Source organism: Tenrec ecaudatus, chromosome 10 (assembly GCF_050624435.1).
Source record: "Tenrec ecaudatus isolate mTenEca1 chromosome 10, mTenEca1.hap1, whole genome shotgun sequence".
NCBI lineage: Eukaryota > Metazoa > Chordata > Mammalia > Afrosoricida > Tenrecidae > Tenrec > Tenrec ecaudatus.
The window spans coordinates 143,315,124-143,342,890 of NC_134539.1; the positions used below are offsets into that span (position 1 = coordinate 143,315,124).

General features: G+C 58.3%; 1 protein-coding gene across 2 annotated transcripts in view; it reads right to left on the bottom strand.

Moving 5' to 3' along the window:
- Positions 1-3,574: 3,574 nt before the first annotated feature.
- The window catches only part of ERN1 (endoplasmic reticulum to nucleus signaling 1), an 88,213-nt gene continuing 64,020 nt past the window's right edge, over positions 3,575-27,767 (bottom strand). For both annotated transcript variants that reach the window (XM_075562076.1, XM_075562077.1), the window contains 16 exons: positions 24,834-24,935; positions 23,585-23,846; positions 21,996-22,074; positions 20,813-20,972; positions 19,295-19,413; positions 18,730-18,915; positions 17,233-17,497; positions 16,203-16,293; positions 15,801-15,990; positions 14,944-15,043; positions 14,508-14,707; positions 11,398-11,545; positions 10,491-10,618; positions 8,681-8,804; positions 8,292-8,359; positions 3,575-7,296 (listed from right to left, as the gene is read on the bottom strand). In XM_075562076.1, coding sequence (XP_075418191.1) covers positions 7,039-7,296; positions 8,292-8,359; positions 8,681-8,804; positions 10,491-10,618; positions 11,398-11,545; positions 14,508-14,707; positions 14,944-15,043; positions 15,801-15,990; positions 16,203-16,293; positions 17,233-17,497; positions 18,730-18,915; positions 19,295-19,413; positions 20,813-20,972; positions 21,996-22,074; positions 23,585-23,846; positions 24,834-24,935 — 2,480 coding nt within the window. In that variant the 3' untranslated portion in view covers positions 3,575-7,038. The remainder of the gene's footprint in view (positions 7,297-8,291; positions 8,360-8,680; positions 8,805-10,490; positions 10,619-11,397; positions 11,546-14,507; positions 14,708-14,943; positions 15,044-15,800; positions 15,991-16,202; positions 16,294-17,232; positions 17,498-18,729; positions 18,916-19,294; positions 19,414-20,812; positions 20,973-21,995; positions 22,075-23,584; positions 23,847-24,833; positions 24,936-27,767) is intronic.

A 27,767-nucleotide genomic window follows, 5' to 3' on the forward strand; every position in this document is an offset into this window, starting at 1 on the left:
CTCGGTCACACTGGGTGGCTGAGTCAAGACGGGATTCACTCACCAACAACAGTGGAATCTGCCTGCGCTCCTCGGCTTGTGGCTCCTTCCTCCGTCCTCAAAATGCCTCTCTCCCACTCTGCTTCCTGACTGACTCCCCTTATCTCCCTTGAGACTGATTCCAGTGGTCCCCCAGTTCCTCCAGGCCACCTCCAGACCTTCATGATACCTGCAGTCACCCATGTTTTATAAGGTCGCCTCTTGACAGGGTTCAGGGATTAGGATGGGGACGTGATGGGGGTGGGTTGTTATTCTGTCTACCACATCGCTTATGCTTTCTTTTCTCTTTCTTCTTTGCTGCATTCCGGGAGAGAGCTCACACTTGATTCCTTCTTCAGCTGTGTCCACCCACCCCCCTACTGACCTTGATTTCAACAGTTACACCTCTTCAGTTCTAAGATACCCCTCCCTCTCCCCCCTCCCAATTGATGTGACACCTCCTTTCTCCAAGGGCGTTTTGATTGTATTTCCTGCGAGGTCCTGTTTCCTCCGGTGGAAATCCGTTAGTTTCTCAGTGGGCTCTGCTCAAGTGCATGAAGTTGAGCTGTGTGTCTTTGCTACTGTGAAGGCAACCAAAGATGGGAATGGGGATTCCCATCTGCTCCCGCTGCCTGCCTGGGTGAGGGGCCCGGAGGGCGGGAAACAGAGGACTGGCAAGAGAGTGTATGCAGACAAATTCTTTATTCTCATATTTTAAGAAGCCTGACAGGCCAAGGTTCTGGGTGGAGGGAGGCTAGAGGTGAGTCCCAATCACATTCTCATAACCAAGATTGATCCCCACAATCTCCTCCCATAATAGTGCTGCCTAAAAACTACCTCTGACAAGCACGTGGCTGGTTGCTATCTGGCCGGCAGCTTTAAGGATGGGAGCAGACTGTTCTCAGTCACTCCCCCTTACCTGCCCCAGCACTGGTGTTGGGTTACTCCTCCATTGAACTAGGAACCTCCAGGGTTTGTTACCTATGTGGTTACCTGTAATTCATGGTGGATGGGGGGCTTGCATGCCCCAAGAATATATGAGCTGAAGCTGGGAATACATATTTTTTCTCTGCACGGATCTGGCTCCTGAAGCCATGGTGGAGGGAGCAGCCCAGAGTTTGTGTCTCTAATTTCTTCCTCATCAATTACACAGCCGTCCCTTAGAGCCCTTCCTCCGGATGCGAGTCTGGAGCTTTCCTGGGTGGGGTGTCCCCTGGGTTACGAGTCCCTTGGGTGAGGTGCCCCTGGGTAAGGGGTCCCTTGGGTGAGGGGTTCCCCGGGTAAAATGTCCCTTGGATGAAGTTCCCTCTGGGTGAGGTGCCCCTGGGTGGGTGCCCATGAGGTCATTCTTTGCACCTGTGAGAATGGGAGCAGGTAGGCCTTGCTCCCTGGCAGGTACCTGGCTGGTAATGGTTCTTGCTGATTGTACGGGTGCCCATGGGGTCTCAGTGGCCTCTCAGCCTCAGACGCTCCCATTTTAGCTGAGATCCACCCCCTCCCCAGAAAACAAGCAAATGTGCTGCCAGCGAGTTGATTCGGACTCCAGACGGCCCTGTGTGTTTCACTGTATTCTTAACGGAAACTGGGTGTCTTTGAAGCACCAACCTCGAGGTTAGTAGGCAGTCAGACAATGCCACTCTGGCAGGGGCTTAGCTGGTGACGGCACCTCCAGTACTGTGGTGCAGCCTGACAGACGGAGGGGTCCTGCTCACTCACTGCTCGCAAGGGAAGGCAGCAGCTTCCTCTTCCAGGCCCCACCCCTGGCCCCCAGTCTGCAGGTTCCCTCTTCAGTCCCATGTGCCTCAAGTTTCTCAGGGACTCCTTCCGTCTCCGCCCGACCCACTTCCCTCATCTCTGTGCTTTGACTTGGACGGACAGACGGCTGTGGGAGGGCGGCAGGGGGGCATCAAGCTGCCATCTTGAGACACTGAGTCTTAGGAAAAAAATTCTCAAAAGGCCCTGGGACTTCTCCAAGGTCAGGTACAGAAGGGCCATCCCCGTCCCCCTCCACATAGACTGGGCTTCAGTTTCTTCCCCAGGAGCTGCCCCAGCCAGCAGCCTGGCAGGCTCCCGGGCTGGGCTCACCCTACTGACTCAGGTGCTGCTCCTTGCTTCGCTGGTGTGTTTGCAGCCGTCCCCCATGCCTGTGTGGATGCACCTCTTCCGTGCCCCCCCCACCCCTTCCTGTGATGGGCACAGCCTGTTCCCACGGCCCCGTGGCAGGAGCGCTGGCTTCACTTGATTCTTACTTGGGAGTGAGCTTCCTGCAGCCTCTCCCCCAAAGAGCTCTTTTCCTGCCCTGTCAGGATGAGGACTTTTGTTAGGGCCCACAACTTGCTACCTCACATGGCCTGGGTCAGGCTGCAGGGCAGCACAGAGAGGTCCCAGCTGCACGCGGGCCTCCCTGTTGCAAGCACCCCATCCCTCTGCCTCCCAGGTCGGCAAGCCCTGGCCCAGCCCCGGCTTCCAGCGCGAGGGCTACGCAGGAGCGCTGAGGCCACCTGGTGGCCTGAGGCAGGAACAAGTGCCCAGGACCCGGAATGTCCAGCTTGGTTGTCTCCCTGGCTGGACTGCGGGAGACCCAATGCCTCTGCGGGAGACCCAATGCCTCAGGAAGGTGCTTGCTGTCCTCAGACGCTCAGGCCCACGGAGGCCTGCGGGGCGGTCCCAACAGGGCAGAGGCCCACTCTGGTGGCAGTCCTTGCTAAGCCGTCCCCGCTGGGTGGGCTCCCTCAGCACCCCATTGTCAGAGGACATTACCCTGGGGTACAGGGCAGCCTGGAGCCCAGGAGAAGCCACTAGAAAGGGGCGGGGCTAGGAAGCAACAGTGGGCACCAGGAGAGGGCGGGGCCAAGACAAGCAGGCTGAGTTGCCTGAAGACACTCTGCCCAGGGCCCTACTAACTGTCCCATCAACCAGGTGCCATTGAGTCTCCCAGACGACGGGTGTTGGAGTGGAACTGTGCTCTGTGGGGGTTTCAAGGGCTCACCTTTCAGGAGTAGATCTCCAGGCCTTTCTTCCAAGGCCCCTCTGGGGGACTCGAACCTCCAGCCTCTCCGTTAGCTGTGCATTCACACTAGCTGGAAGTCCTGTTGGTTGTCCACGTGCCACAGACTCCATTGGTGCTGAATCCCACCATGCGATAAGCCTGTCCCCACCTGGCCACCTTCCAGAAGCTTGGCTCAAATGAAGCCCTCTAGGAATTCCTTGGAACCCCGGGTCAGTCATGTGAAACCAGGAGCTGCTCCCTGGGAGAAAGATCTGTCTTTCCACTCGCACATGGATTTAGTCTGGGACACGGCCGCTCCACCTTCTCCTGTGGGCCACTGTGAGGCAGAATCGGCTCCCAGCAGTGAGTTCTCTCGGGACGAACTTCCTGCTTTCCCACAAAGGGCCACTCACCCGGGGAGGAAGCTCCAGTCCCCGGGCCTGGCAGGCCAGGGCCAACCCCATCATTGCACCTGCTCAGCCAGGGGCTCAGCCCTCACCAACCAGGACCCCTCCCTGGGAGCCCCTGGCTGGAGAGCGCCATGAGAGTCAGTAAGAAGAGTCTGACTTCCAAATCTAAAACTACCTTTATTTGTGATTGGCTCAACATGACGTCATCATGGGTCAGCAGAATTATAAAACTGTACAGGAGGTACAAAAATATGCCGTTCCCTTCGGTAACGACCCTCACATCATCAAGCTTAAAAAATACACATAAAAGTTGTACAATCTGGCGATTTATAAAATAGAAAGCTAGAAAGAGGATTCCAGGATTGCTACGACAGAGTTAACACCAAACTCCACGACGGGCCGTCCGCGGACAGGACACGAGGCATTTTAAAAGAAACAAGTCACCTAAAAACGAACACTTTCGCCCCAAGGCGTCCCGCTCCGGGGAAGGCTACGGTATCACGTTTCCAGTTTCTAAGTGGTCAGCGGTGCCGGAGCCGGCCTGGTGTGCTTTGGACGGTGCCCTTGTGTGTGGGGGGCACTGCGGCATAAACATTAAATAAATATAAATAGGGTCAATAAATAGGGCGTGGCAGCAGGGACAGGGCACGAGGCTCACTCTGCGACCGCGGTGTGGGTGACTGGGAATGCTTTCCAGGCGGGTCGGGCGCCCCCCGTCACAGCTCGTGGGGTACTCACAAAGAACACTGTATCTGCCAAACACAGCGAGTGCGGGAGGGCTGGGCTTCAGCCGGAGGCATTAGTTAAGGCTCCTCCAGGCTCCAGGCCCACGAGGAGCTTCCACGGGCAGGAGGACATAAAGGCAGTGACACAGGGCGGGCAGGGGCCTCTGGGGAAGTCAGATACCCAGGGGAGCCTCGGGCAGGGAGAGCGCAGACACTTTGGTTTGAAAGGAGACGGCCCACGCAGGGTGGCAGGCCTCTGTCTGCCTGCTTTACGGGAACCCTGGGGACTTTCTTGGGGCAAAGTCAAGGCCAGACTGGCGAAGAAAGGGCAACAAGGAGAATTGCTGGGAGATGCAGAGAGCAGCAGTGTAAGAAACACAAAGAGCCAGTCGAGAAAACTGGGCCAAGACGTGCAGACAGAGGGGCCCGCCTTCCCAATGGCAGAGAACTCGGAGCTGACCCAGGCCCAGCGCCAGATGGAGGCTGGGAACCTGGTGCATCGGAGGTGCCCAAGAAGAGAACTCGCGAGCACGGACACAGACAGGAGGCCTCCCAGGGGGGAGGGTGGGGCTGGTGCCCACAAGGGGCGGGAGAAATACTCTGGTCCCCTGGCTGGTGGACCTTCCAATACAATGTGTGTCACTGGTCTGGGTGACGGACATGCCAGCGGACAGCGCCTGTGAGGACTGCTGCCCAAGGAAACGCCTTTGCCAGGACTTTGGGGTCTGCCCACGGGAGGGTTGGTAACTCAGAGAGAGCCCCAGCACAGGGCCAGGAGTCTTCCAGAAGCTCCAGGAGCAGCGAGAGGCCCAAAGAAAGGCAGGCCTGGCGTAGAGGGGGTGCGTTCCTGTGTCCCCAACAGATATGAACTCTGTCTTCAAAACGAAGACAGGGCCTGCACCCATCCCACCATGGGCAGATGCCCAGCAACACAGGGAGGACAGGACACACGATGTCTCCCTCAGACAGCTGCCTGCTGCTCTGGGGTGACAGGAAGTGGGCTTCTAGAAAACAGCAGGGCACGGACAGAGGGGTGTCGCCCAAGGTCTGACTCAGGACAAGTTCCCACCAGTCCTCCCCTGAGCTACGGAGGGACCGAGGAGTGGCTGGGCTCTAGGGGTGATGGACAGGAGTCCGGCAGCATGTGGACGCTGGGGCATCCCGTTTTAAGGCAGAAGCGAGGCGTGCCTCCCCCACACTTGGGTTTTCCTGGCTGGGCCGGCATTGTATTGCTGTCTCCCACAGGACTCGCCTAGGAAGGCAGAGCCTTGGCCTTCACCTCCACTGTGCTGGACAGCTGAGTCGGAGAAGGGCGGGTGCTTGCGGACTGACAAAGGAAGAAGCTACCCCAGCGGCTAACTGGGGGTGCCGCCAACACTGGGCAGCTAGATTGCCTGGCTGCCTCTGAGGGGAAGTCAGCGATGGGGATGGGTGCTCGCAGCCCCGTGAGGTCACGTGTGGCACTTTCTCCACCCTTGGACCCTCGCTTGGGGCTCCCGGGGTCTCCATGTGAGGTGGGAAGACCACCTGGCAGTGCTCCTGGAGAGGATGCATCCTCTGGGCTCCAGGTCGAAGTGAGGTTTAAAGATGGGGCTTAGAGATGGAGGTTCTGGAGAAGGGGAAGCCGCTGCCAGCATTCTGAGGCGGAAAGGACCGGCTTCCACCTGAGCCCAAGAAGAGCCTTCCCTGGGTGAGCGAGGGCCTGAGAGAACTGCACTGGGGAACCGTGGGAGAGAAAGCAGCGGCAGTGGTCTCGGGCAGCCAGGATAAACCCGCCTGTGCCCCCGCCCTCTCACAGGCCCCCTGGCTGCGTGTCACCCTCTAGGGCTCTCGGTAGAGGAGTGGGGGTGGGGGTGGGGGTGGCCCTGGAACAAGAGCTCCAGATCTCAGTAGCTTCAGGAAACGTTAACAGGGCTTTGGCGTCATTGGAAAGTATTACTTGGAGGTTGCTGGGTACGGCGAGCTAGCGCTGCTGTGTTTGACTCCGGTGGGAAGGGCTCCTGCTTGCGGGGAACAGGGTTTTTGGTGCTTTGGCCACTCAAGTAGATGTACTGCAGCACACGGCTCGTCCTCACAGGTAAGCCGAAAGCGAAGTTTACCTTACAGCTAAAGTAGAATTCTACAGCTTGATCAAAATATAGAGTTATTAAAATTTACCAAGAAAACCGTAAAAGCCTAAGTGCACAGTGACCTTGGCCTTGGCCCCAACTCGCTGTGCGTGCCCTTTCCTGCTGGTCTTGCCACCCACTAGCTGGCTCAGGGCTCCTGGGTGGTCTTGAGGGTCCAGCTCAGCCTGCCTGCTGCAGTTCCGAGGTCTGTCCCCTGTCTGTCCCCAGGCCACGGCTCAGGCTACCAGTGTGCCGGGCAGCCCTCAGCTGCCTTCAGAACAGAGTGTCCTCTTGGTGCCCAAGAGAAATCTCCAGAAGTGAGCTCACCTTCTAGAATGTACTGTGGACCCGTCTCTGCGTCGTGGCCCTGCTCAAGGTGGGCTAACGGACCCGGGCTTGTGGGGTGATGGCGGTGGCATCTCCCCTCCCCAGGTGCCCTCCTCTTCCCGGGCGCCCTCTCCTCTCCTGCCCCGCTTGTTGGAGGGCAGCCTGTGGTGTGTCCACAGCCTCCCTCTTGGTCCAGCAGGTTGGCAGCACCCGGATGGTGCCTCTCCCTTCCTGAAAGGCTGGCGTCCCCCAGGCATCGTGGGAAGGAGGAAAGGTTGCCACACGCTCATCCAGCAGGTTTCGGGGACGAGCCCTCCGCTGTGGACAGCCAGCTGAGGGTAAGGCGTTCTCGGCCCCTTGCTGGGCGGGTGCCGTCCCGGCTAGTGGCCGCAGTGGCATCTCAAGGCACTTGGTTGGGCTGCCTGGTCTCCCTGCAGAGCTGGGTCAGAGAGGCCAGGCCCTCAGTCTAGCTGGGGCTGTGCAGAGAGGGGCGTCTGTCCTGGCTCGGGGGGCGCTGCCGGGAGGCAGGGGGGCTGGGGGTCGGGGGGCTGCTGGCAGTAGTAGGGCTGGAAGAGTCTCTCGTGGCGGCAGAGCCCCATGGCCCGGTAGGTGTGCGACAGGAGGTGGGGGAAGCGTGCTGTGAAGTAGCGCACAAAGTCCTCGGGGATGGAGCCCAGCGTCTCGCGCACCTCGGCCGGCAGCTCGCGGTAGTGATGCTTCTGTGGACAGGCGGGCACACAGACGGGGTGAGCACTGGGGGCATCGGGAGGGGCGGGCAAAGGGCCTTTTCTTATGCACAGAACCCGAGTGAACTTGGGTCTCCGTGAAGAAGAGGAAGACAGGTTCCTGCAACCCCACACCCACCCCGATCCGGCCGGCGTGGTCTCCTGCAGGCAAGGGTCGGTCAGTCCCAGAGTGGCTGGTTTCCAGGGTGGTGGCCAGGGATGACTGCCTCCCAGCACTGGAGAGTTTTGCCTCCAAAGGCTTTGGGTCACTTCAGTGGGGGGAGGGCTGAGTGTCTAGCACAGGCAGAGAGCAGAGCAGGCCCCTCTGGACAGTAAGGAGACCCCTGACCTAAGGCCTTGTGTGGGAGGTTACCCTAGAGCAGTGGTTCTCAACCTTCGTAACGCCTCGACCCTTTCATACAGTGCCTCATGTGGTGGTGACACCCCAACCACAAAATCATTGTCGTTGCTACTACATCACTGACATTTTGCTACTGTGATGAATCAGGTGACCCCTGTGAAAGGGTCATTCACAAAAACAACCAACCCCACTGCCATCGGGTTGACTCCGACCATAGCGACCCTAGGGGACAGGGCGGGGCTGCTCCCTAAGGTGTTCACAGCTGTTGGTCCTTACAGAGCCACCTGCCTCTTCTTTCTCCCAGTGTGTGTGTGTGTGTGGGGGGTCAGGGACACCAAGAGTGGACTTCGTGGTCAGTAGCCTGATACCTGGCCCGCTGCACGGCCAGACAGACGGGTCTGCCGTGAGTAGCATGGGGGGCAGGCAGGGCCCGGAGAGACTGCTTTCACAGAGCTGAATGCCTCACCCAGGGGCCCAGAGAGGGCCTCTGATGTGTCCAGTCTGACTGCCGGCCCGGCCCAGCCCGTGTGTGCGCGTGCGTGTGGTCTATGTATATGGTATGTGTGTGTGTGTTGTGCGTGTGTGTGTTGTGTGTGTGGCCCCCCTCCTGCCCCCACAACCCCTTTACCTTATTTCTCATGGCTCGGAGGAGATCCCGGACGGAGCCCCCCTTGTAGGTCCGGAACTTGCGCAGATCTAGGGGAGAGGGCAAAGACCAAAGAATTCAGTGGTTGGCACACGGCAGATCAGAAGCGTGGGGTCTGTGGCCGCGAGTCCAGCACTCGGCCTGTGAGGCACCGGAACCCCCCGTCCCCCAAGCAGCACACCTGAGTCCCACCTCTCGCCACAGCTGTGGTCAGAAACGACCACATACTTTTGCAAACCCAGCACGACACCTATCACACACGCATCACCCCAAGGAGCAAGAATGCGACAGAGATCAGCGTGCCGGCGCTGCAGTGCCCAATCCCCGCCTGCTGCCGCGGGCTCCAAGCTGGGGGACATCAGCACAGTCACCTGTCTGGAGAGGGACGGTGATATTCTCCCGCCAGTCCATCTTCACCACGGCTCTCCCGCCTCGCTCCAACTGCTTCACGATCGGGCCGTCCAGGGCCTCCTTCTCTATCCGGTCGCTCACGTCCTGAGAGGGGACAAGGACTTGGGCTCCAGAGCTGCCCATGCGGGCGGCAAGAGGGGACACACAGCAGCATGTCCTGGTCTCTGGGTTGTCCGTCTGTCTCAATCTCTCTGACACACACACATGCACGCACACACCATGTGCTACCTTGGTGAGTGAACCAAAATAACACGCTCAAGTTCCTAACTGCTGGCGAGTTGCCACTTCTCATGCGAACCTCGGAAAGGACGGGGGAGGCCAAGGCTTCCCCGCGGGCGGCCAAGCTGCAGGCCCAGGGCTCACGCTTCCCGAGCGAGCACTGGCTCCGACCAGCCCTCCGCAGTCAGAAGCCAAGCTGAGCAAGCAGCGAGCGAGGTCCATGCTCGCTCGCTGGGAGCAGTCTTATCAGGGGTGCCGTCTTCTCTTGCCCCATAAAGCAAAGTCAGACCGGACTGGCCGAGTGTCTGTCAGAGAAAGCCTAGGATTGGGGCCAGACGGTTGACTCAGGAACATTGGGGACACGATTCTGGCTGCAAGGTCATTAATTAGGGTTGGCTGATAAAGATGGCAGCCAGGCTTGTCTGCAGACATACGACAGGGAAAGCCTGTGGATGGGCGTCCTAGCCCCAGCTGCAGTCAAGGGCGGGCCTCTCGTGCCAGGTTATGCTTGTTCTGTACTTTGTCTCCCCTGGAGACAGCGAGACTGCACAATGGTACTGTGATCTCTCGCTCAGAGCACAACGATCCATCTGGATACTGTTCCCATACCAACTGGTTACCATGGGAACCGCATCAAATCCCCCTCGGCCTGATCCATCCACATAGATACCAAGCACCCGCCAAGTGCCAGACGGTGTCCTCGGGCTGGGGGCACACAGTGAGGTACGCACTCACACATCCCGGCCTTGAGGGACTGGCATCTTGGGCCAAGCCTCCGGGGCAGCATGGGCCTGCTTTCCCCAAAGCACTGTCTTTCCATGGAACCTCAGAACCATCATGCCCCCACAGCCTGCCCCACAACAGTCCCTGCCCATTGGTACTATCATTTACCTTCTCTGAATGGACGGACTGTGAAGCAAAAATAGACCTGAGCAAAACCAGAGGGCAAGGTCATTTTAAAACTCCAGTCTGAGGAGCGCGTTAGGAATGGGGCATGAAATGACCTGATGGGTGGCATCTGGTACAAAATAACGTGGGGTGGGAGAAATGGAGACGGGGTCATTATGGTCGGGCTGGAACAGAGGGGACTGGGGGGGCGCTTGGACACCCCCCACCCCAGTGGCTCTGCCTAGAAAATGCCACCTGTCACCTGGATCACCGAGGTGGAATCAGCTTGATGGGAAATTGGGAAAATCACGCAGCAGAGCCTTAGAATGGAATGCTCTGCTCTCGAATGTGTCAATAACATTTTGATTGTAAAACAAAAATCTTAGAAGTTTGCAACGTGGAAAAATGCTTCAAACATGCACCAGAAAAGCGCCCCCCCCCCTGCAAACTCCCAACTGATTCAAAATGATCTAGTTTTGTCCCCAGTTCCATTTTTCATCTGTGAAGAAAATGCATGGGTGCTGCTACGGCTGCTTCTGTGAGCTCTCGTGACGGATCAGACGGTGGGTCGCCTGCTCCCTTCGCTGTCCTCCCTCCCCTGCATGTTTGACGTGGACGTGCAGCTCGGGAAGGGGGGTCAGAGAGCGCGAACGCCATCTCTACCTGGAAGAACTGCAGCTGCTTCTCCAGGCCCCAGAAGAAGGGGTGCTTGAGCACCTGCTTCGCCGAGGGGCGCTTCTGAGGGTCCATGGCGATCATTTTCTCTATTAATTCACGCGCAACGATGTCTTCTACAAAGGAGAAAGGCACGTGGCCACACATTACGGCCCAAACCCCAGACCTTCAAACCTGCCTGATGGCCTGCAAGCAATTCAGCCACCAGGCAGACGGGCCTGCCTGGAAATGTCAGAATTACTGATGCACCGAACCCCCTGGCTGCACGGTGTGTGGTGGACAGGGGCCCCTAGTGTTGGAGGCTGACCCTTCGGCCAACTGAGACTGTACAGACTCCGGGAGCCAAGTGGAGGGGCAGCTTGTTATAGAGTACCATCTAACTCTGCTTCGTACAAATCTACACTCCCGTCCCAAGGGTGCTCAGACGCCGATCTGCAGAGGCGTTACGCTCGGACGGACCCACACAGAGCCATTGTGGCATTTGGGGCACATCTACAAGGAACCGGGACAATGAACCAGAGAGCACCACGCTGCTAACTGCCCTAGCTTTCAACGGAGCACCGGGCTTGCCGTTTCCCAGCTGGACAGTGGCTGTGGCTCCTTCTGTCCCCAGCCCAGTGCAGCCGCCCAGAGGCTGGCTGACAGAACGTGGACAATGATCTGCCCTCCCAAACGTCTGACCCTCACAGGGGGCCTCCCCAAGTCGCTCAGTGATGGGGTAACAAGCTGGAGACCTGGTGTTGGGGGGGAGGGCTGCACCAAGGATAACCCTGCACAGTCCCCCACCGGCTTGGAGGCCTTGGGGAGTACAGATACAGTGTCATCTCAACCCCCCCGACCTGGCAGGGACCACGTGGAGTCACCCTGAGCTCCCCCCACACACCCCCCCACGCACCATGCTTCTCCACGTGTAAGTAGTCAAGGCTGTAGGCTCCCAGGAGGATGTTGGCTTGTCGCTGCAGGGACTTGCCGAAGGGGTGGCTGCCCTCAGAGATGACGTAGTAAAAGACACAGCCCGCAGAGAAGATGTCCACCGTGTAGGTCTGCAGAGACACCAGGTGTGACCAGCCTCGCAGGAGCTTCTTGGTCACCGTCGGCAACCAGAGAGGTGAGGGGCCTGGGAGAATCTGGGAGCTTTTGTGGCCAGCCTGGGCGGTGCTGGACACCCAGTAGGTGCCCCAGGAGGTGGGTGCTCACTGGAAAGCCCTAGGTGTTCCCAGTACCTGCTTCCTCCTGTGTACACTAGGGCTGGGGTGGGGCACCCTCATGGGACTGGGGTGAAGCTTGGAGGAATGATGATTGGAAAGGGTCGGCTGTAGCCATGCTCGGCCTCAGGTGTGCCCCCTTGCTGTGACTCTTTACAGGAGTCTGGGATGTCTTGGTCTCAGTAGAGAAGTGAGTGTGCTTGATGTGACCATGGAAAGACACAGCCCCAATCCGGGGACCCCAAGTTGAGGGGAAACCCTCACAACAGAAGATGTTAGTCACCGAGGGCGTCACAGTGCTTGCTCTACGTTAGAACACAACGCTTACAGCGTGCATCTCATGGTGCCGCTCCCCTGCAACGACGGCCTCGCCCATCCGTGGGCTAAGAGGTGGCGCTGCGATCAGTGGGTGTCAGCGTGGCTGAGCCCCCCAAGTCTCAATCAGGGAAGTACCCGGCGAGACGATGGCAGGTGGGGCTGGAAAGCAAGGTGCTCAAACAGGAATGGGGTCTTGGCAACAGGACGCTTGAGGGGGCTTGGAGGGATGCCCAATGAGCAAATTTGGAGCCATTTGAAAATTAGAAAGATAGGATAAGGGAATGTACGAGGACTATAATCAACTATGACACCGTTTTAGAAATCACAAGTCAACAGTGACCCAAAAGAAAGAAAAAAGGGAGAGAAAAAGAATTAAGCTCTTCTTTAGAGATAAATGTCAACTAGGCCACAGAAGAAATACCCGCTGAATTAAGTGACTCTAGGAAAGGCCTACTGATGGATGCTAAGCCACCGGGCAAAGGACGATTGGTAAACAGGATCTTCACACCGTGCCAAAGTGACCCTGAAGATTACTTCCTAATCTCACAGTGGGGAGACCTGGTGATCCACACCCACGGCACAGGATCCAAGTTAGTCACCTGATCGCCATTGGTGTTAGCTGCAGTGGAGGCAGTTCCAACTCAGGTAGACTCCAGCACAACAGAAAGACACACCGCCTGGTCCTACACCACCCTCCCAATCCTGGCTCTGTGCGCGCCCACGGCTGCAGCGGCTCTCTCAGTCCATCTTGCTGGGGTCTGCCTCCTCTTTGCTGACTCTAGTTTACTAAGCATGATGTCTTTCTCCAAGGGCGAGTCTCAGCCCCATGCTGTAGTGTTTGTGATGGCTGTATAGGTATATGAAAAACGGGCAGGGAGTAGGGAAGACTGAAGAAGAATCGATGACTTTGAACCATGGGGCTGGTGAGAATACTGAGTAGATGGCAGGCTGCCCAGAGAACACAGCATCTGTCTGGGCAGAAGGACAGCTAGCATGCGCCTTAGAAGTGAAGATGGCGAGACTTTGTCTCGGGTGCTGTGGACGTGTTATCAGAGGTCTGAGACCAGTCCCTGGGGATGTATCACTAAGAGAAGTAATGTCATAAGGCTCAATGTGCCACTGAGAGCCTTTGGTCGCTGTTCTTGCCCCAAGCCACTTACCCTGCACCTAACGGAGGCTCTAGACCCAACTCCTCGATCCCAGAAAACTCAAGTACCAGAGAGACGGATGCTCTGCCCTGTGACCTGTTCTTGTTCCAAACCTCTTCACCTGCATCTGATTGAGGCTCCAGAACTAACTTCTGGATCACAGAAAACTCAAGTACAAGAGCGACACGTTGCAGAGCATCCTGAGAAGACAATTGTTCACACCTGGAGTGGGGCGTCTGTGAAAGAACGACCGGGCCTGGACTCTTCAGGAAGTCCCAATCGGACAAGAAAAGAGGGGTCAGGACGATGCTTCTGGGTGGAGAGAGGTCTGGGAAGGTTCTGTGCAGACACTTGCTTGGGTCCTGGTAGACGAAAACTAGCTGTGTGGAAGCTATTTGGGGGACAACTGGGGGGGCTGAATTTGGGTGGAATGTTCAATTTTGTGGCAACAGCACTGTTTGGGTCTGACGAGGTGCAGGCGACCCAAGAAGAATCAATGCGCTTGAACTGTGCTGCTGAGGAGCCCAGAGAGGACAGTGGCCGGAGGCAAGTCACACACATCTCTTTTGGAAGAAGTTTGACCAACGTGCTCTTGAGAGGCAAGGGCGGAGACTTCACCTTACACACTTGGGACATGTTGACAGGGGAGACGGGGCCCTGGAGAAGGACTCATGCTCAGTAAAGTGGAGGGGCAGCGGAAGAGAAGGCAGGCCGGGAGGAACTGGATGGACACAGTGGCTGCAACATGGGCGCGGGCAGAGGAACAATAGGTGAGGAGGCTGCAGGGCCGGGCGGTGTTCGCTCCGTTCTGTGTGAGACTGACTCAGCAGCACCTAGCAGCGAGGAGGCACAGACGGGGCGAGGAAGGAGGATGCGCAGGTACTTGGGGGAGAAGGGCTCTCCCGGAGGAAAGCCTAGGCAAGGAACAGCAGCCATGGATGGAGGTGGAGGCACAGCCGAGGGCGGGGAGCTGGTGGAGAAGCTCCGTGCTCTCTTCCTTCCTTGTTTCCTTGCACTTTCTGAAGCACGCTCACCCACGCATCCACCCCACCCTCTTATCCTTTTGAGTTTCACACGTCAAACGTTCTCGACTAGAAGGCTGGGGAACAAAGCTGCCTTTAAAACAAGAATGGAAACTGGAGGCTTGTTTCTCTACAGGGGTCTCAGTTTCCCAATGGGGTGGAGAGCGACTGGAAGAGGAAGGGGAGAGACTAGACAGGGCCCCATGGTGCCCTTCATTCCTCCAGCTTTGCATGCTGGGCCCCAAGTGCGGACCTTGAAGGCTCCCACTGCCGGGTGGTTCTTGGGGCCCAGGGGGCCAGCCCCACACTCACAGGGTTCTCCTTGCAGTCCTCACTCAGCATCTCGGGGGCAATCCAGCCTTCTGTGCCGGGCACCCCGGATCGGCGGCTGAAGCTGTGCCTGCCGACTGCTAGCTTCTTGCAGAGGCCGAAGTCAGAGATCATGGCCTTGACCCTGCCGTGTGCGTTGGGCATGGAGAGGAGGATGTTGTGGGGCTTCAGGTCTCTGTGAACTAACACAAAACTCAACGTGAGTCCAATGCTTACCACCGGGTCTCCGGACTGTGGGGTGGGGGCGGGCATGGCCGGCAAGCTCCCAGGCCTCTTGCCGCTAGCCATGTCCACATGCTCTGGCCCTCAGCTATGTACCAGCCTCCCCAGCGACTTCTGTAACTGGCCGGAAGGCCCCACCTGCACTTCCATGCTGCAGCCCAGAGTTCAGACCCGCACTGGCAGGGGAGCCACTCACCAATGCTGAGGGAGTGGAGGTGAGCCAGGCCCGAGGTGGTCTGCTGCAGCAAGGTGATGGGTTCCAGGCCAAGGTGGGCCAAGTCCTTCTGCTCCACATACTGTGAGAGACAAGAGGGACCGTCATGACCCGCAGCCCGAAAGCTGCCCCCATGCCCCCCAGCTCCATGAGAAATGAGAGCACTGTGCAGCTGGTCTCTGTACCACATGGTCATTTCCAGCCAAGCATCCCCTGAAGTCAGAGCTGACTTAGAGAGCAGAGCTCCGAGGTATTGATTCACGGAGACAGACATCAGGGTGAGCAAATCAAGCTCGTTGCCTCATGGGGGCTTTCTGGGGGCCCGGGCAGCAAGTGGAAAGGATGGGCAGGTCCTCGCAGCCACACATCCAGGCCCAGGTTTCCGGACGGGCCACCAATCGCAACCAGAGACCACCCCAGGCACACCGCGGGGACCATGGTATGAATGGCAGCCCTTCAGGGGGAAACTTTGGGGGGCGGGATAAATGGTCTGCTTTGTTACTGTGTCAGTTAAAAATGTAGGCCTTTCATTTGATGTCCGGTACACCTGATCCTCACTAAAGTTAACTTAAGTGTTAGACAAGTAGATAAAGTGGGGGTGGGGGGTCCCTAAAGCCAGGTGCCCTGGTGGCCCAGTGATTAAACACTGGGCTGCTAATCTCAAGGTCAGCAGTCTGAAACCACGAGCCACTGGAGGGAGAAAGATGGGGCTTTTTACTCCGTAAAGAGCTGCAGTCTTGGAAGCGCACAAGGGCAGTGCTGCCCTGTGCTTTGTGCCACTCAGAGTTGGCATCGGCTCGAAGGCAGTGAGTGCTCCCTGAAAGCCGCCCCAGGCGCACCTCCTGCAGCGTAGCTGCGCACAACTCGATGGCAATGTACTGGAACTGCCGGTCCCTCTCTGTGCAGAAGTAACGGATCACGTTGGGGTGCTCGTCCGACTCCCGCAGCAGCTGTACCTCTCGGTCTGCGAAGCTGAAGCACTCGGGGAGGATCCTCTTCACGGCCACGTCTCGGCTGTCGAACATGCCTCTGCGGGACGAGGGCGGGGGCCATGGCTACAGCGGTCCCCTAGGTGCCCCTCCCACAGGTGTTGCGCCCAGAGGTCCCAGCCAAACTGCAGGCAGGACCATGGCCGTCACTGCTCCCCTCAGGCGGCCGTGGGCTCTGCGGAGGCAAGACTCTGCCCGCTCTGTGCCTGGCGCACAGGGTGGTGAAGGCCTGGAGCACTCTCATCCACTCACCTGTACACAATTGTGCCCTCTGCCCCGTGGCCCAAGACATCCTTGGGACAAAATGAAATTTTCCCAACTAGCACCATGCTGGTCTCCTCACCTGAAACAGAATGGGGACGAGAAAGGGTGATGTTAAACAAGTATGAGCTAGGATCCACGGAGCTCAAAACCTGCTGCCTTCCTGACCTCGGGTGAAGAAAGGTTTGAAGGGGCTCTGGACCACAGGTCCCCAGCAGGCAGCTGTGGCCAGGGTGCCTCCTCGCCCTCCCCAGCATGTCTTGGCTCCTGCCTTCCCGCTGTGAGCAGCAGGGAGCATAGCGGGGGCCCCCTGGTGCTCTCCCCAGCTTCCCAGACCCAGCCCTATCAAAGGAGCCCTGGTGGCACGGTGGTGAAGCGCTCAGCTGAGAATGAAGCGTCAGTGGTTGGCACTCAGCTGCTCTGGCTCCCATAAAGATGTATAGTTCTACTCTGTCCTAGAGGGGTGCTATGGATTGGCGCTGACTCCAGTTTAGTTTGGTTTTGGTATCTAGCTACAGACATACGCATGTCCTTACGGATATGCAGAATGTTAAACATCCAAACCAAACCCAAACCACCCATCCTGAAGTGAAATATTTGCACCCTGAGACAAGTGAGCATGAAAACTGAGAGGCCAGGAGCAGACACCCCTGCCTGAGCATGAGCCCCAGGGCCCTCCTGCACAAATCTGGCCTGATTCCCTGGGCTGGGCCCTGACAGTGGGCCTGGGCCAGGCTCCCAAAGGAGGAGGCTCAGCAAGTTGTACTTCTATACTTGGCCACTGGGTGGCTTCAGGAACAGGGCAGAGCCAAGGTGGCCATGCCGCCTCTGGCCAGCCCATTCCCGCCCCTGTGGATCAGGATGGAGGGAGGACTGGGGTCCAGAAGGCCCTCTGAGAGGAGAGGTCTCAGGACCAGGCAGCCAAGAGGCCCCAGAGTGCAGGGAGTTGTGAGCGCGTGGAGAAGCCCTGGGGGTGGAGGAAGAAAGCGGGTTCAGGGGAGAGACAGCCTGCTTCCCTTACCCTCGTCATCCTGGTCCGGGAAGGGGCTGGCACCGACTTTGGAGGCGGAGCCGCTGGAGTGCAGGGAGTGGTTGGAGGCTTTGGGGGATGTGCTGGGGCTGCTGGTGGCCGAGCTCTCGGAATAGAGGCCAGAGGTGTCCAGGGGTTCCGAGTCCAGCGCCGAGTCGGAGGCTGGGGGGAAGGGCAGCTGCTGCTGCAGGAGCTGCATCTTCTCCAGTTCCTTCTGGAACCGCTGGTGCTGCAGCTGCTGCTGCTGGTGCATGCTCTGGAAAGGGAGGCGTCCATGCAGCCGGGGCAGCCCCCACCCCGCCCCACCAGGGAAGGCGGGGTGGGTTTGCATGACCCACAGGGCAGAGGGAGGTCGGCCAGAGGCCCTGGGGTAGTGCTGCTCCCTGAGTGTTCCGCCTTGTGCGGCTGGGCCCTTCCGGGCAGCCCACCCCGGCCATGGGAGCATGGGGAGAGGAAGGAGTGGGCCCCAGGTGGAGGGCATTCAGGTCCACTCTCAAATTTGGCAGCTTTGGCTGAGAGTCCGGGAGTTGTTGCAGAAGTGAAAACCCAGAAGTAGAACCAATGGAGAGACGGGGGTGGGTTTGGCGGGCACAGGAGTGCTGCCCACTCTGGCCTGTGCCCGCAGAGACGCCGGCTCAGGTGGGTCAGTGAGCGCCCAGCTAGGCTGATGAGAAAGTTGGGCGCAGGCCTCACAGCCACCTACCCAGAACCACATGGCCAGCTTGAGGCAGAAGGCAGCAGAAACATGGGTTTGGCCCAGGTGCCCCCTTCTCGGTGTCATCAGACTGCCTCCCTGCAGCGTCTGATACCCTTATTTGCCACACCTGTGCTGATTACGTCCCAGGTGTGGAAAGGTGGCTAAGGGAGCAGCGAGAGGGGGACCCTTGCTTGGAGGCATCTTGGCACTCCCCCTTCTACCTGAGGCTGATGTCCCCAGGAGCCTCTGCTCGCCGAGTAACCTCGGGGTAAACAGGTGATAACAGTGACCCTTGACCTGCGGGGGACAGGGTCAAAACGTCTGACCCATGCAGCTGTTGGGGTGCCAGTCCGTGTGGACACGTACTCCCGAGCACGTGTGTGCTGCCGTGAATGGGCTGGTGAGGGAATGCTCCCCCCGGGAGATTCTGCCCAGCCCAGCAAGCAACGTAAGGCTTGCTAAAGCCAGAGCTGTGCCCAGGAGCCCGTTCGACTCTGCTGACACGCTCGCAGGCAGTTTCTAAGGGGGAGAGGGAGGTTTTCACGCCTGCTGTCCCTGTTTTTCAAAACACACACAGCCAAGCGTTCAGGAGGGCCTGTGAGCAAGGCTTGTCAAGTGAAAGACTAAGTCCCGGGCTCAAGACCACCCTCTTCTGAGAAGGCGGTGCCTCCTTAGCGACCCTGCTTGGGGGGTTAGGCACCCAGTGGTGTTTCACTGGGAGGGGACAATGGTTGGCTGGTGGGCTGTCTTTGTCTGGGCCCTGTGGCCAGCAGGCCCAGGTGGAGCCTTACCATAGGGTAGGTGATGATGAAGGCCACCCAGCCGATGAGCAGGAAGGTACTCAGGATGATGGTGGCCATGTCCTTGAGCACAGAGTCCACGGGGGCCTCGGGCTTGGCGGGGGCGAACTTCTCTTCCACATCCTGGGTGACGGTGGTGGGCGAGCTCTCGGCCGTCTGGTCCACCAGGTGGATAACCTGTGTGGGGAAGAGGGCGCCTTCACTGCCAGTCAGAGCAGTGGGCCGGGTGGGCGTGTCTTTTCCTGGGCTGCCCAAGGATGGGCTTGGGTCACAGGCCCGCCTCCTCCGAGTCTGGGAGCTGGGCCGTCATGCCCTGCTCCAGACGACGCTTCCCTGGGCTGTTCTCATCCCGTCAGGACCCTCCAGCTGGCCACATACTGCCCATTCTTCCTGGCCCTGCTGGGCCTCCTGCTCTCCCTGCCCTCCTCTTCCTTCTCTCGCGCCCTTCATGCCCTGGGTCCCCGGCACCCCTCAATTAGACCGCGTGCTATAAAGCCAGGGCTCCCTCAAGTCCTGGCATAAAGAGCTGCCAGCCCCTGCCCACCAGCCCACTCACCTCCTCGAAGCTCTTCTTCTCGGCGTCGGCAGGAATCACGTTCCCCCGATGCCGGGGCAGGTTGTTGGGGAACCTCTCCAGCATCTTGGTTGAGGCGGACAGCGGTGTTTCGTGGTGGCCTAGGAGAGGACACAAATGCATTTGGTCACTGTCCCCGGACACACAGATCTGAGGGGCAAACCTGACTCCAGAAGTTGCAGTAACACATTCATTTTCTTAGCCGGTGACGTGGGAGCGGCATGGGTGGGCAGAGAGAGGGTTCTGTCGGGAGAGGCACCGAGACGTTCCCGACGTGCTCTCGGAAGCGAGGCACACATGGCTGAGTCTGGCTGATTTGCTTAGTGCCTGTTCACAGCTGAAGCTCCCCTACAACGCTCAGCCCAGGGGCAGCTCTCTGCAGAGGCCACCAGATGCCCTACTGGGAGCGCACGTCCTTCTGTGTCTGGGGAACGGGAACAGGACATGTAAGTAAGCTGTGTGGATGAGGGCCAAGGTTCCAGCAGGTCCTCAATCATCACTGGACGTTCCCTACACTACCGCTCCTGGAGGCCTAGCAACCGGCACTCATGGCCTGGCCCTGGCGGTGAGCCCATGACCGCAGGAGGTGCGGTGGCACTTGCTGGGGCGAAGGGTGACCCAGTTTAGCTCTCACCCTGAAGGGCTCCACCCTGCTGTGGTCATGTGGGACGCTTGCCAGAGACCTTGCTTCTCCCTCATGCCTCTGTGTCAACTGTCACCCTTACTGCCCTGTCCCCAGGACGCCGCCCTGGGGTGTCAATGAAACACCCTATCTCTCCCGCTGACAGTGCCTCCATTCCCAGCCTCACGCCCCTGGGCTGGCGCATGGACAGGAAGGAAATGGGGGAGGGAGCGCCCACGCCCACTCCAGAGAACAGGGCCCAGGGCTGCTCTCGGAGTCCACCGGAAACATCCGCCTCAGTCTCTCTCTTGGTCTTCAACTCCTCCTTCCACAACTCCAAACCACCTCCAAGGGACTCTTCCACAGAAGACCTGTTCCCTTACCTAAAAATGGAACAGACAGGGCACCAGCCTCACCCGGGGCCGCTGTGAGAAACCAACGAGATGGATTCCCAGGTGCTGGGCCCCGGCCGGCCGGGCACCCGCCAGGTGCTGACTTTGGGGACATGAAGGGCATGATGACTTGTGAGAACTGACTGGTAAACACGGCTGGGCTGTGTTCCTTGTGAGGGAGGGGAGGAGGGTGGGATAAAATGCCCCACGGTCCAAGCGACTGACTTAGAAATGCTTTAAACCTCTGCCCACCGGGAGGCGGTCTCTGACCTTCGCCTGCTTGGAGAAAGCGGCTCTTAACCCACCCTCCCCCCCCTTCCCTTCCTCCTGCACCCCACCTGCAGCAGAGCGCCTGGGGCTCGTGAGGCCCCCCATGGCGGTCAGGGGAGAGCTGTGCCCCCCAGGGCCGCCCAAGGGTGATGCTTTTTGCAGCTCACCAGCAAGTCTGCTGCTGGCCCCAGAGGGGGGCGAGCCTCCTCCACGTACCTATCAGAAGCCAGTAGTTCCTCAGGTAGTTGAGCTTGTCCTTCCCTTTGATGTCAAACTTCAGGTCGGTGCTGGGCGTGATCACGCACTCGCCCTTGTCGCCAACGGTGACCCCGTCGGTCTGGGGACCTTCCAGCAAGGGAAGAGCGCTGCCGCGGGGCTGTGGACACAGACTGTGGTGAGGCAGGCCCCACCGGGGTCTTCCCAGGACTGCCCGAGTGTGACCGCACCATCCACCTCGACAGAAGCTGGGCTCCCAGGGCCCCAAGACTGGCAGGGTGAGCTCAGTCCACGAGGACGCCACAACATGGGCACCAGCCTCGTTTCTCATGGCTGGATCCCACGGAGTGGGCAGGGAGAGTGGGGACCCCGAGAAGCTATGAGGGAAGCGGGTACCTGGTGGAACTGCGGCTAGAGCACTCAGCCACGGCCGGCAGAGCCTTGGAAACCCCGGGCACTCTACTCTGCCCTGTCACGTGCCCGTGAGCCAGAACCCACTGGACAGCAGTGGGAGTGGGCTGGGGTATTATGCAGAGCGGTTGTAAGTACCAGAGAATGAGTGGGCATCTACCAGTTCACAGCATCTTCCAGAAGCTCAAGTTGAGGCAATGCACATATACGGGTAGATCAAGTTCCGGCCCTGCCAAGAGCTGGCTCGGGTCATAGCTTCAGATGCCACCATGCCCAGTGGGCAGGTGACCAGGGGAACGGTCGTGGGCTGCCTACAAAAGCAGCATCACAGCTCAGGCCCCGCCAGGGCCAGAGGGAAGGGGCTGGGGTGCTCAGAGACTAGAGAGGGCAAAGGAAGCAGGAAGGGCACCGGAAGCCAGGGCACTGCAGGACTAAAGGCTCAGGGCAGAGGTGTCTGGAAGCCGGGGAGCAGGCATAGCTGGCTGGGCAGCACCCCCCGCCCAGAGAAGCTAACAATGTGGCTGACCCTGAGGACTGGCTCCTGGGGTTCAGCTTTGAGCATGGCAGCCAGGGGGCAGACACGCGCCTCTGCTCATGAAGCAGAGCGTGGCCCGTGCAGAAGCTGGTTTAGAGGGTTTCAGATCTGTGGTCTGCATCCCCAGCCCACAAGCCGTTCACCTACAACGCAGTCACTGCGGCTACATGGGAGGCGGCGCTGGGGGCTGCAGCAGTGAGCCCTCTTTGTCTCTGCCCCCCCGCCCTGGGGACTTACCACGACTGCGACCCCCTCGTGCACCATCGAGGGGGAGGCGTACAGGCTGGTAGAGTATTTCCCAACATACAGGGTGGGCCTGTGGGTGAAACACACACGTGTTCCAGTCACTCTATGTCCAGAGCCCACAGGTGGCCCTTTGGAAAGAGGAGCCAGAGTCCCAACCCCCGCCCCCCCCCACCCAGGCATAACTGCCTTGACCCCCAGCAAGGAGGAAAGCTGGGGGGTGGGAGGCAGGGCACCATCCCAGGGGCCAGGGGAACAGTCACCCATGGCCTACAAAGCACAGACAAGCCGCCTCACTGCAAACCTGCCTTCCTCATCAGGAAGTGGCAGGGCTGGGCTCGGCCCTGCCCATCACAGCCTGCAGGAAGGCCTGCGGGCGGGCGGGCCTGGACGGCCTGGTAAGGCTGGATGCTCAGCGAGCCTGAGCAGCACACTCTGGGACCGGAGTTCTCACCGCCCCACATGCCGTGTCTGGTCTTAGGGTTCTAGAGGAACCCTGTGGTGTAGTGGTTATGTGTTGGGCCAGTCGGCAGTTTGAAACCACCAGCCGCTCCTAAGAAGAAAGGTGAGTGAGGTTTTCTACTCCCATAAAGAGCTGCCGTCTGGGAGCCCCCGGGCAGTTCTACCCTGTCTTGTAGGGTAAGTCAGAATTGACTTGATGGCAGTAAGTGCTGTGTGTGTGTTTTTGCGAGAGGGCCCACAGAAGCTCTGAGACGCCATCACATGCTGTTAGCCTGGAGGTTCCAGAAAAGCCTCATAGATGCTTACGGAATCCCAAGCTGGGCAAGACATCCTGTCCTCCAGCTCAGTGGACCATCTTGGACTGGGGCATTGAGGAAGGGATGGCGGGATGGGTCTATGGTGTCAGTTCAGAGATGGTAGAAGCTTAAACCTCTCTCAAGAAATAGCCAGCACTTGCAGGTGTCCGACCATTTAGGAAGTAAAACTGAACTCACTCTATTGAGTCCATGCTGACTCATAGTGACCCCCAGCGGGCTCCCGAGACAGTGACTGTGGAGAAGAGTAGAAACCAGTCTTTCTCCACGGAGTGACTGGTGGCTTCGAACTGCCGACCACCATGTCTGGATCACAGCCCACCTGTAACCCCTGCACCCCCAGGGCTCCTCTATGCACAGAATGCTCTGGTGCAACCTTCCCCACCAACTCTATGAGGCAGGAAGCAGGCTAGGTGACATTCAGTGACGTCCTTACGGGCGGTTCATCGGCGGGATGGAGACCACCAGCAGGCTGGGCCTTAGAGACTTGCATGTACTAAAAACGTCTGCCCACTTTCTCCTGGCTTTTAAAAATGGCTTCAACCCACTTGGATAGCACTCAGCTGGTGGGGATTCTGGAAGCGTTTTGCTTCTTCATTTGATTCTAAAGGTTGGCTACGGGTCGCCACCTGTGACTTTAACTTGTTCTCTCTCCAGAAGGCCTGCACCCCCTTCCTCCATTCGGAGGTTCTGCCTGAGTCTGTCTGCCCGACCCCTGGCCTGGAGCGCAGGGTCTGCCACATGTGGTCATCCCGGGGCCGGGTCAGAGCAGCCTGCCCTCCCCTGCCCCAAGGTCCCTCGACTCACGTGAGCTTGCTCTTAGCCTCTGTCTCCTTGGGGAAGGGGTACTTCCACTTGGTGATGCGCCCCACCTCCCCGGACATGAAGGTCAGGTAGCGCAGGGTCTCCACAGCGACGTTGATGTGCATCACCTTCCGCAGGCCCTCCCGCTGCCAGACGTAAAGGGACACCACGGGGGAGGCGTAGTTTTGGATCCACAGGACATCCCCGGATTCACTGTCCACGGTCACCACGAGCCCATCGCCGTTGGACACGAAGTGAGACATCTCTGCAGCGGAGCAGACACACAAAAGAGGTCGCGTCTCACTCCCCCCACGGCCACATCCTCCCCCCGCGTGGCACGTGGCAGTCTCTCAGCTCGAGGCAGCAAGCCTTCTGGGGCGCCGAGAACTCCGGGGACTGGTCTCGTGCTCCCAGGGAGCTCATTCAGGATGCTGAGAGCAGCCTGGCTCGCGCACTAAGGTCCGAGGGTAACTCATACCAAGGAAAAAGGGGTCGGGCGAAGTCTGTTAGCCTGGCTTTCTGTAGCAGCCCTGTAAAATAACTCCACGGACCAAGCTGAAAGACAGTCTGCATCTGGTCCTGACAGGGCACTGAAGGTGATCGGATGAGAACACGTAGGTCCTGGGTCTGAAGGATTTCCATCAGACTCAGACCACCGGCCTACATGTAGTAATTCACACCCACTCTCAGTCAACCCATCCACTGCAACAGGCCCCTCAGAGTACCCCTGCTGGGCCCCTCCTCCTGGGCTCCACTCCTCCTCCTGTCCTCACTCCTACCTCGCTGCAGGTAAATGCTGTCCTTTTGATCTTAAGTGATCAAATGTAGAGGTGGGGAGTGTTACCGATCTGAAGGGTAAGGGCTGTGGTCTTGGGGAGCTCACAGCTCCACCTGACTAGTAAGCCTAATCTCCATAAGGATTTCTACTTCTGGTCCACATTTCCCTCCCACGCCATCCAGAACCTGCAAATGTGATCCTTTTCAGGGCAGTTTCCCACCAGACTTTCAGAGAGCAGTGATGGGACAATGGCATCACTTTTCTCCCAGGGGCTGGCAGTGAATTCCTTTCCTGACACAGAGGGACTCCAAGGTGAGCTGGCCCTTGCTACCCCGACTGCTGGAGGGATTTACCACCAGCCCGTGGAGAGCTCAGAGTGCGGTAAAGCAGCGTCTGAAGAGGAGATCCTGGTGTCTGGGGTGATTGGTCCAAAGTCCTGGCCCGACCTCCCACAGCTGGCCCGGAAGCACTTACTGTAGTCCAGGTCGTCCTCGGGCAGTGAGGCGGCGTAGTCAAAGTAGGTTGCGTTCCACCGGAGCTCCCTGGATCTGGTGTCGTACATGGTGATGGTGTACTCTGCAGGACACACACCAGCCCATTACCTACTGGGATGCTGGCCTCACCTCAATTGCAACCCACGTATAGTACTGGCCTCCCCGAATTGCAGGGGAGAATGTCTAGCTAGCCCTATGGACAGGGAAAGACCACATGGAGGGAGGTGAAGTCCCAGACTCCCAGGACTCCTGACCCACAGAACTGTGAGCAATAGAATGGCTATTGTTTTGAGCCGCTTGACATCTCAGGGTGGTTTATTCCATGCCAAGAGGCTTTTAAAATTCCACCATCTTTCCATCCCATCTCCCTATAGCCTCTTTGAAGCCCTGAGGGTAAAAGATAACTGATACAGAATTTGGTACCTAGGCGTGGGGTGATGCTTTAATGACGCCCTAAAGCCTGGGGCACTGACTTTGGGCCTCAGAGACGGGATGCGGCTGGGGGGCGACCGGAGCTCTGTCACCGGAAGAGAGATGAACAGGGTCCCTGCCTCTGGGAGCAGAACAGGGCGACCCTGCTCATGTCACGGTGGCACACGTACACTCCGCGGGCAGGCACTTGGGAGAGAAAGAGCTCCCTAATGAAGCTGTGTATCTGACTGAGGCGCTTGCTGGGCAGGCTCAGAAAGTGCCCATCAGTTTCCCTCGGCTGAGTGTGACTCAGTCCAGCCTGCCAATGCCAGGAGCTGTGGAAGGCAGAACTCTGCCAGGGAGAGAACACGCCACTATTTTCCCCTAAAGGGGTGACAGTGGGGGTGTGGCACCTGTCAAAGGCAGCCCGGCTGGGCCTGGCTCTCACAGCTTCCAGGTACAGCCTTGGAGTGCCCAGGGACAGTCCCACTCTGTCCTGCGGAGTCGTTATGAACTGGAATTGACTGGACAACAATGAGATAGAGGGTCCAAGGCCATCGCCCCATCTGGTAAAAGACTCTCAAGATGAAAGCTGGCCTTGCATGAAACCTTAGGGTGCTGGCAGTGAAGCCTGGCCTCATGGTCAAGGTCAGCTCCAAGCCAAGACCGCAAGATGCCAGCGAGGCATCTGAAACCTCAGAAATAGTCCCGGTGCCCCTGAGAGAGGAGAAGGCTGTGAGATGGATGGCGCCTCTCTGTAACAGTTTCGCGAGCACTGCATCCACGTGTCATGCAAGGCGGTCTTCGGTCGTGTGTGAAGAGTTGTGCAGGCATCACCACACTCAGTTCTAGAACGAGGCGGGTACTCTGCCTGGCATGTTCTCACCATGAAAGCGGAGAGAGGGCTGGTCTCAGAGATCTGTGGGCATGGCTAGTGTCGAGAGGAGAGGACTCCGCTTGACTTATGGAACATCCAGAATGTTTTGAAAGAGTGCTTGCTATCAACCATGGACTGGAAGGACTAGAAACAGTCAAAGGGGAAAAGAGGGCTCAAGTGGAGAGAGGAAATGTTTTGAGAATGCTGATGGCAACAGATGTACAAATGTGCTTGACACAATGGACGGATGGCCTGTGATAAGAGTTGCACGAACCTCCAATAAAAATATTTTTTAAAAAGGGTCTCTAGACCTCCAACTCGTACTGAACAAGGGACAGGCAGGGACAGTTATTTCTAGTGGGAAAAGGAAGCAAGTCTCAGAGCAGAAGCAAGGGCCATTGAGAGCAACATACTGGAGAAAGAATCCCAGAGGAGGAGACTGGCCCTCACCGGGGGCTGTAACCTGCTGTCAGGGGAAGGAACCTGCAGTCTGGCCAGACGGCAGCGTGACTCTGGGTCAGTGACTGCTGCACGGTGCTCACGTGATTGAGAATGTTTACTGTAGCTGTCCTGTCACTGTCTCACCAGCTTATGTGGAGTTAGAGGACACAGGAGGGGCCCGACTGACCAACCAAGAGAAGCCTCCCCCCACCCACCCCCCGTTTCAAGATCTGATGCAGGGCACGAGGTGCTGGATTTTCGACTGTGGGAGTCTGGGGAGCTTTTCTGAAAAGGTCACCAATTCTTTACCAGCATGTGATGTTCACATTGCTCTTTCCTTCAGGAGGCCAAGCCCATTTCACCACTCCTTTGATTCTTATGATTCCTTTGGCCAAGAGACCACCGTGACAATAAAGTTCGGGGGCTTCTGAGCCCAGGCATTATGAGCCATGGTAGCTTCCACTGTGCCCCAAGATGGACACCTAGTCGCCATGCCAACAAGTCCACACTCTACGTGGAGAGCCAGGTCCCAGACAGGAGTGAGCCAGCCAGCAGCATGTGGAGTGGGGAGGACCGTCCCATGAAGGACTTCTGGGGCAGCGGTAAAATGACTGCTGCTGTCGTCACTGGTCCTGGAGGCCAAGCAGTCACACTCCTATGCACTTGCCCCCCACACCTAACACCTCCAAGCACCACCACTTTGCCTGAGAACCACGGCCTGGCGATGCCTGGGGGAAGCTGGAGTCGCTGCAAGCCTTTACCTGATAGAAAAGCAAGCAAACAAAATCCTAAGCAGGCCCCACAGCTGGAAGATTGGCTTTCTCGGGGAAAGTGGTGGGGCTGGGGGTGGGCTCTGCAATCCGTACAGACTGGCCTCCGAGCTCCTGGAGAGGCCAAGCAGCTGCCAGGGGGCCACAGTGCATTTCACCAATCTGCAGAAAGGCACCTTTCTGCACAGCACCTGAAGAAAGCCCCCCACCCCCACCCCACCGCCCTCTCCCTCGCTCCCTGAGCTCAGTGACCTAAATGGAGTGGTCACTTAGAATGGCTTCTTCCCAAGTGTCTGACACAATCCTCACCCCCCACCCCCACCCACTTCTAAATGCTTGCTTGCTTGCTTCCCGTTTGGCTGTATTGTATCTGCCACGCAGCCCTTCACACTGAGGACAGGGACAGCGGCTGAGC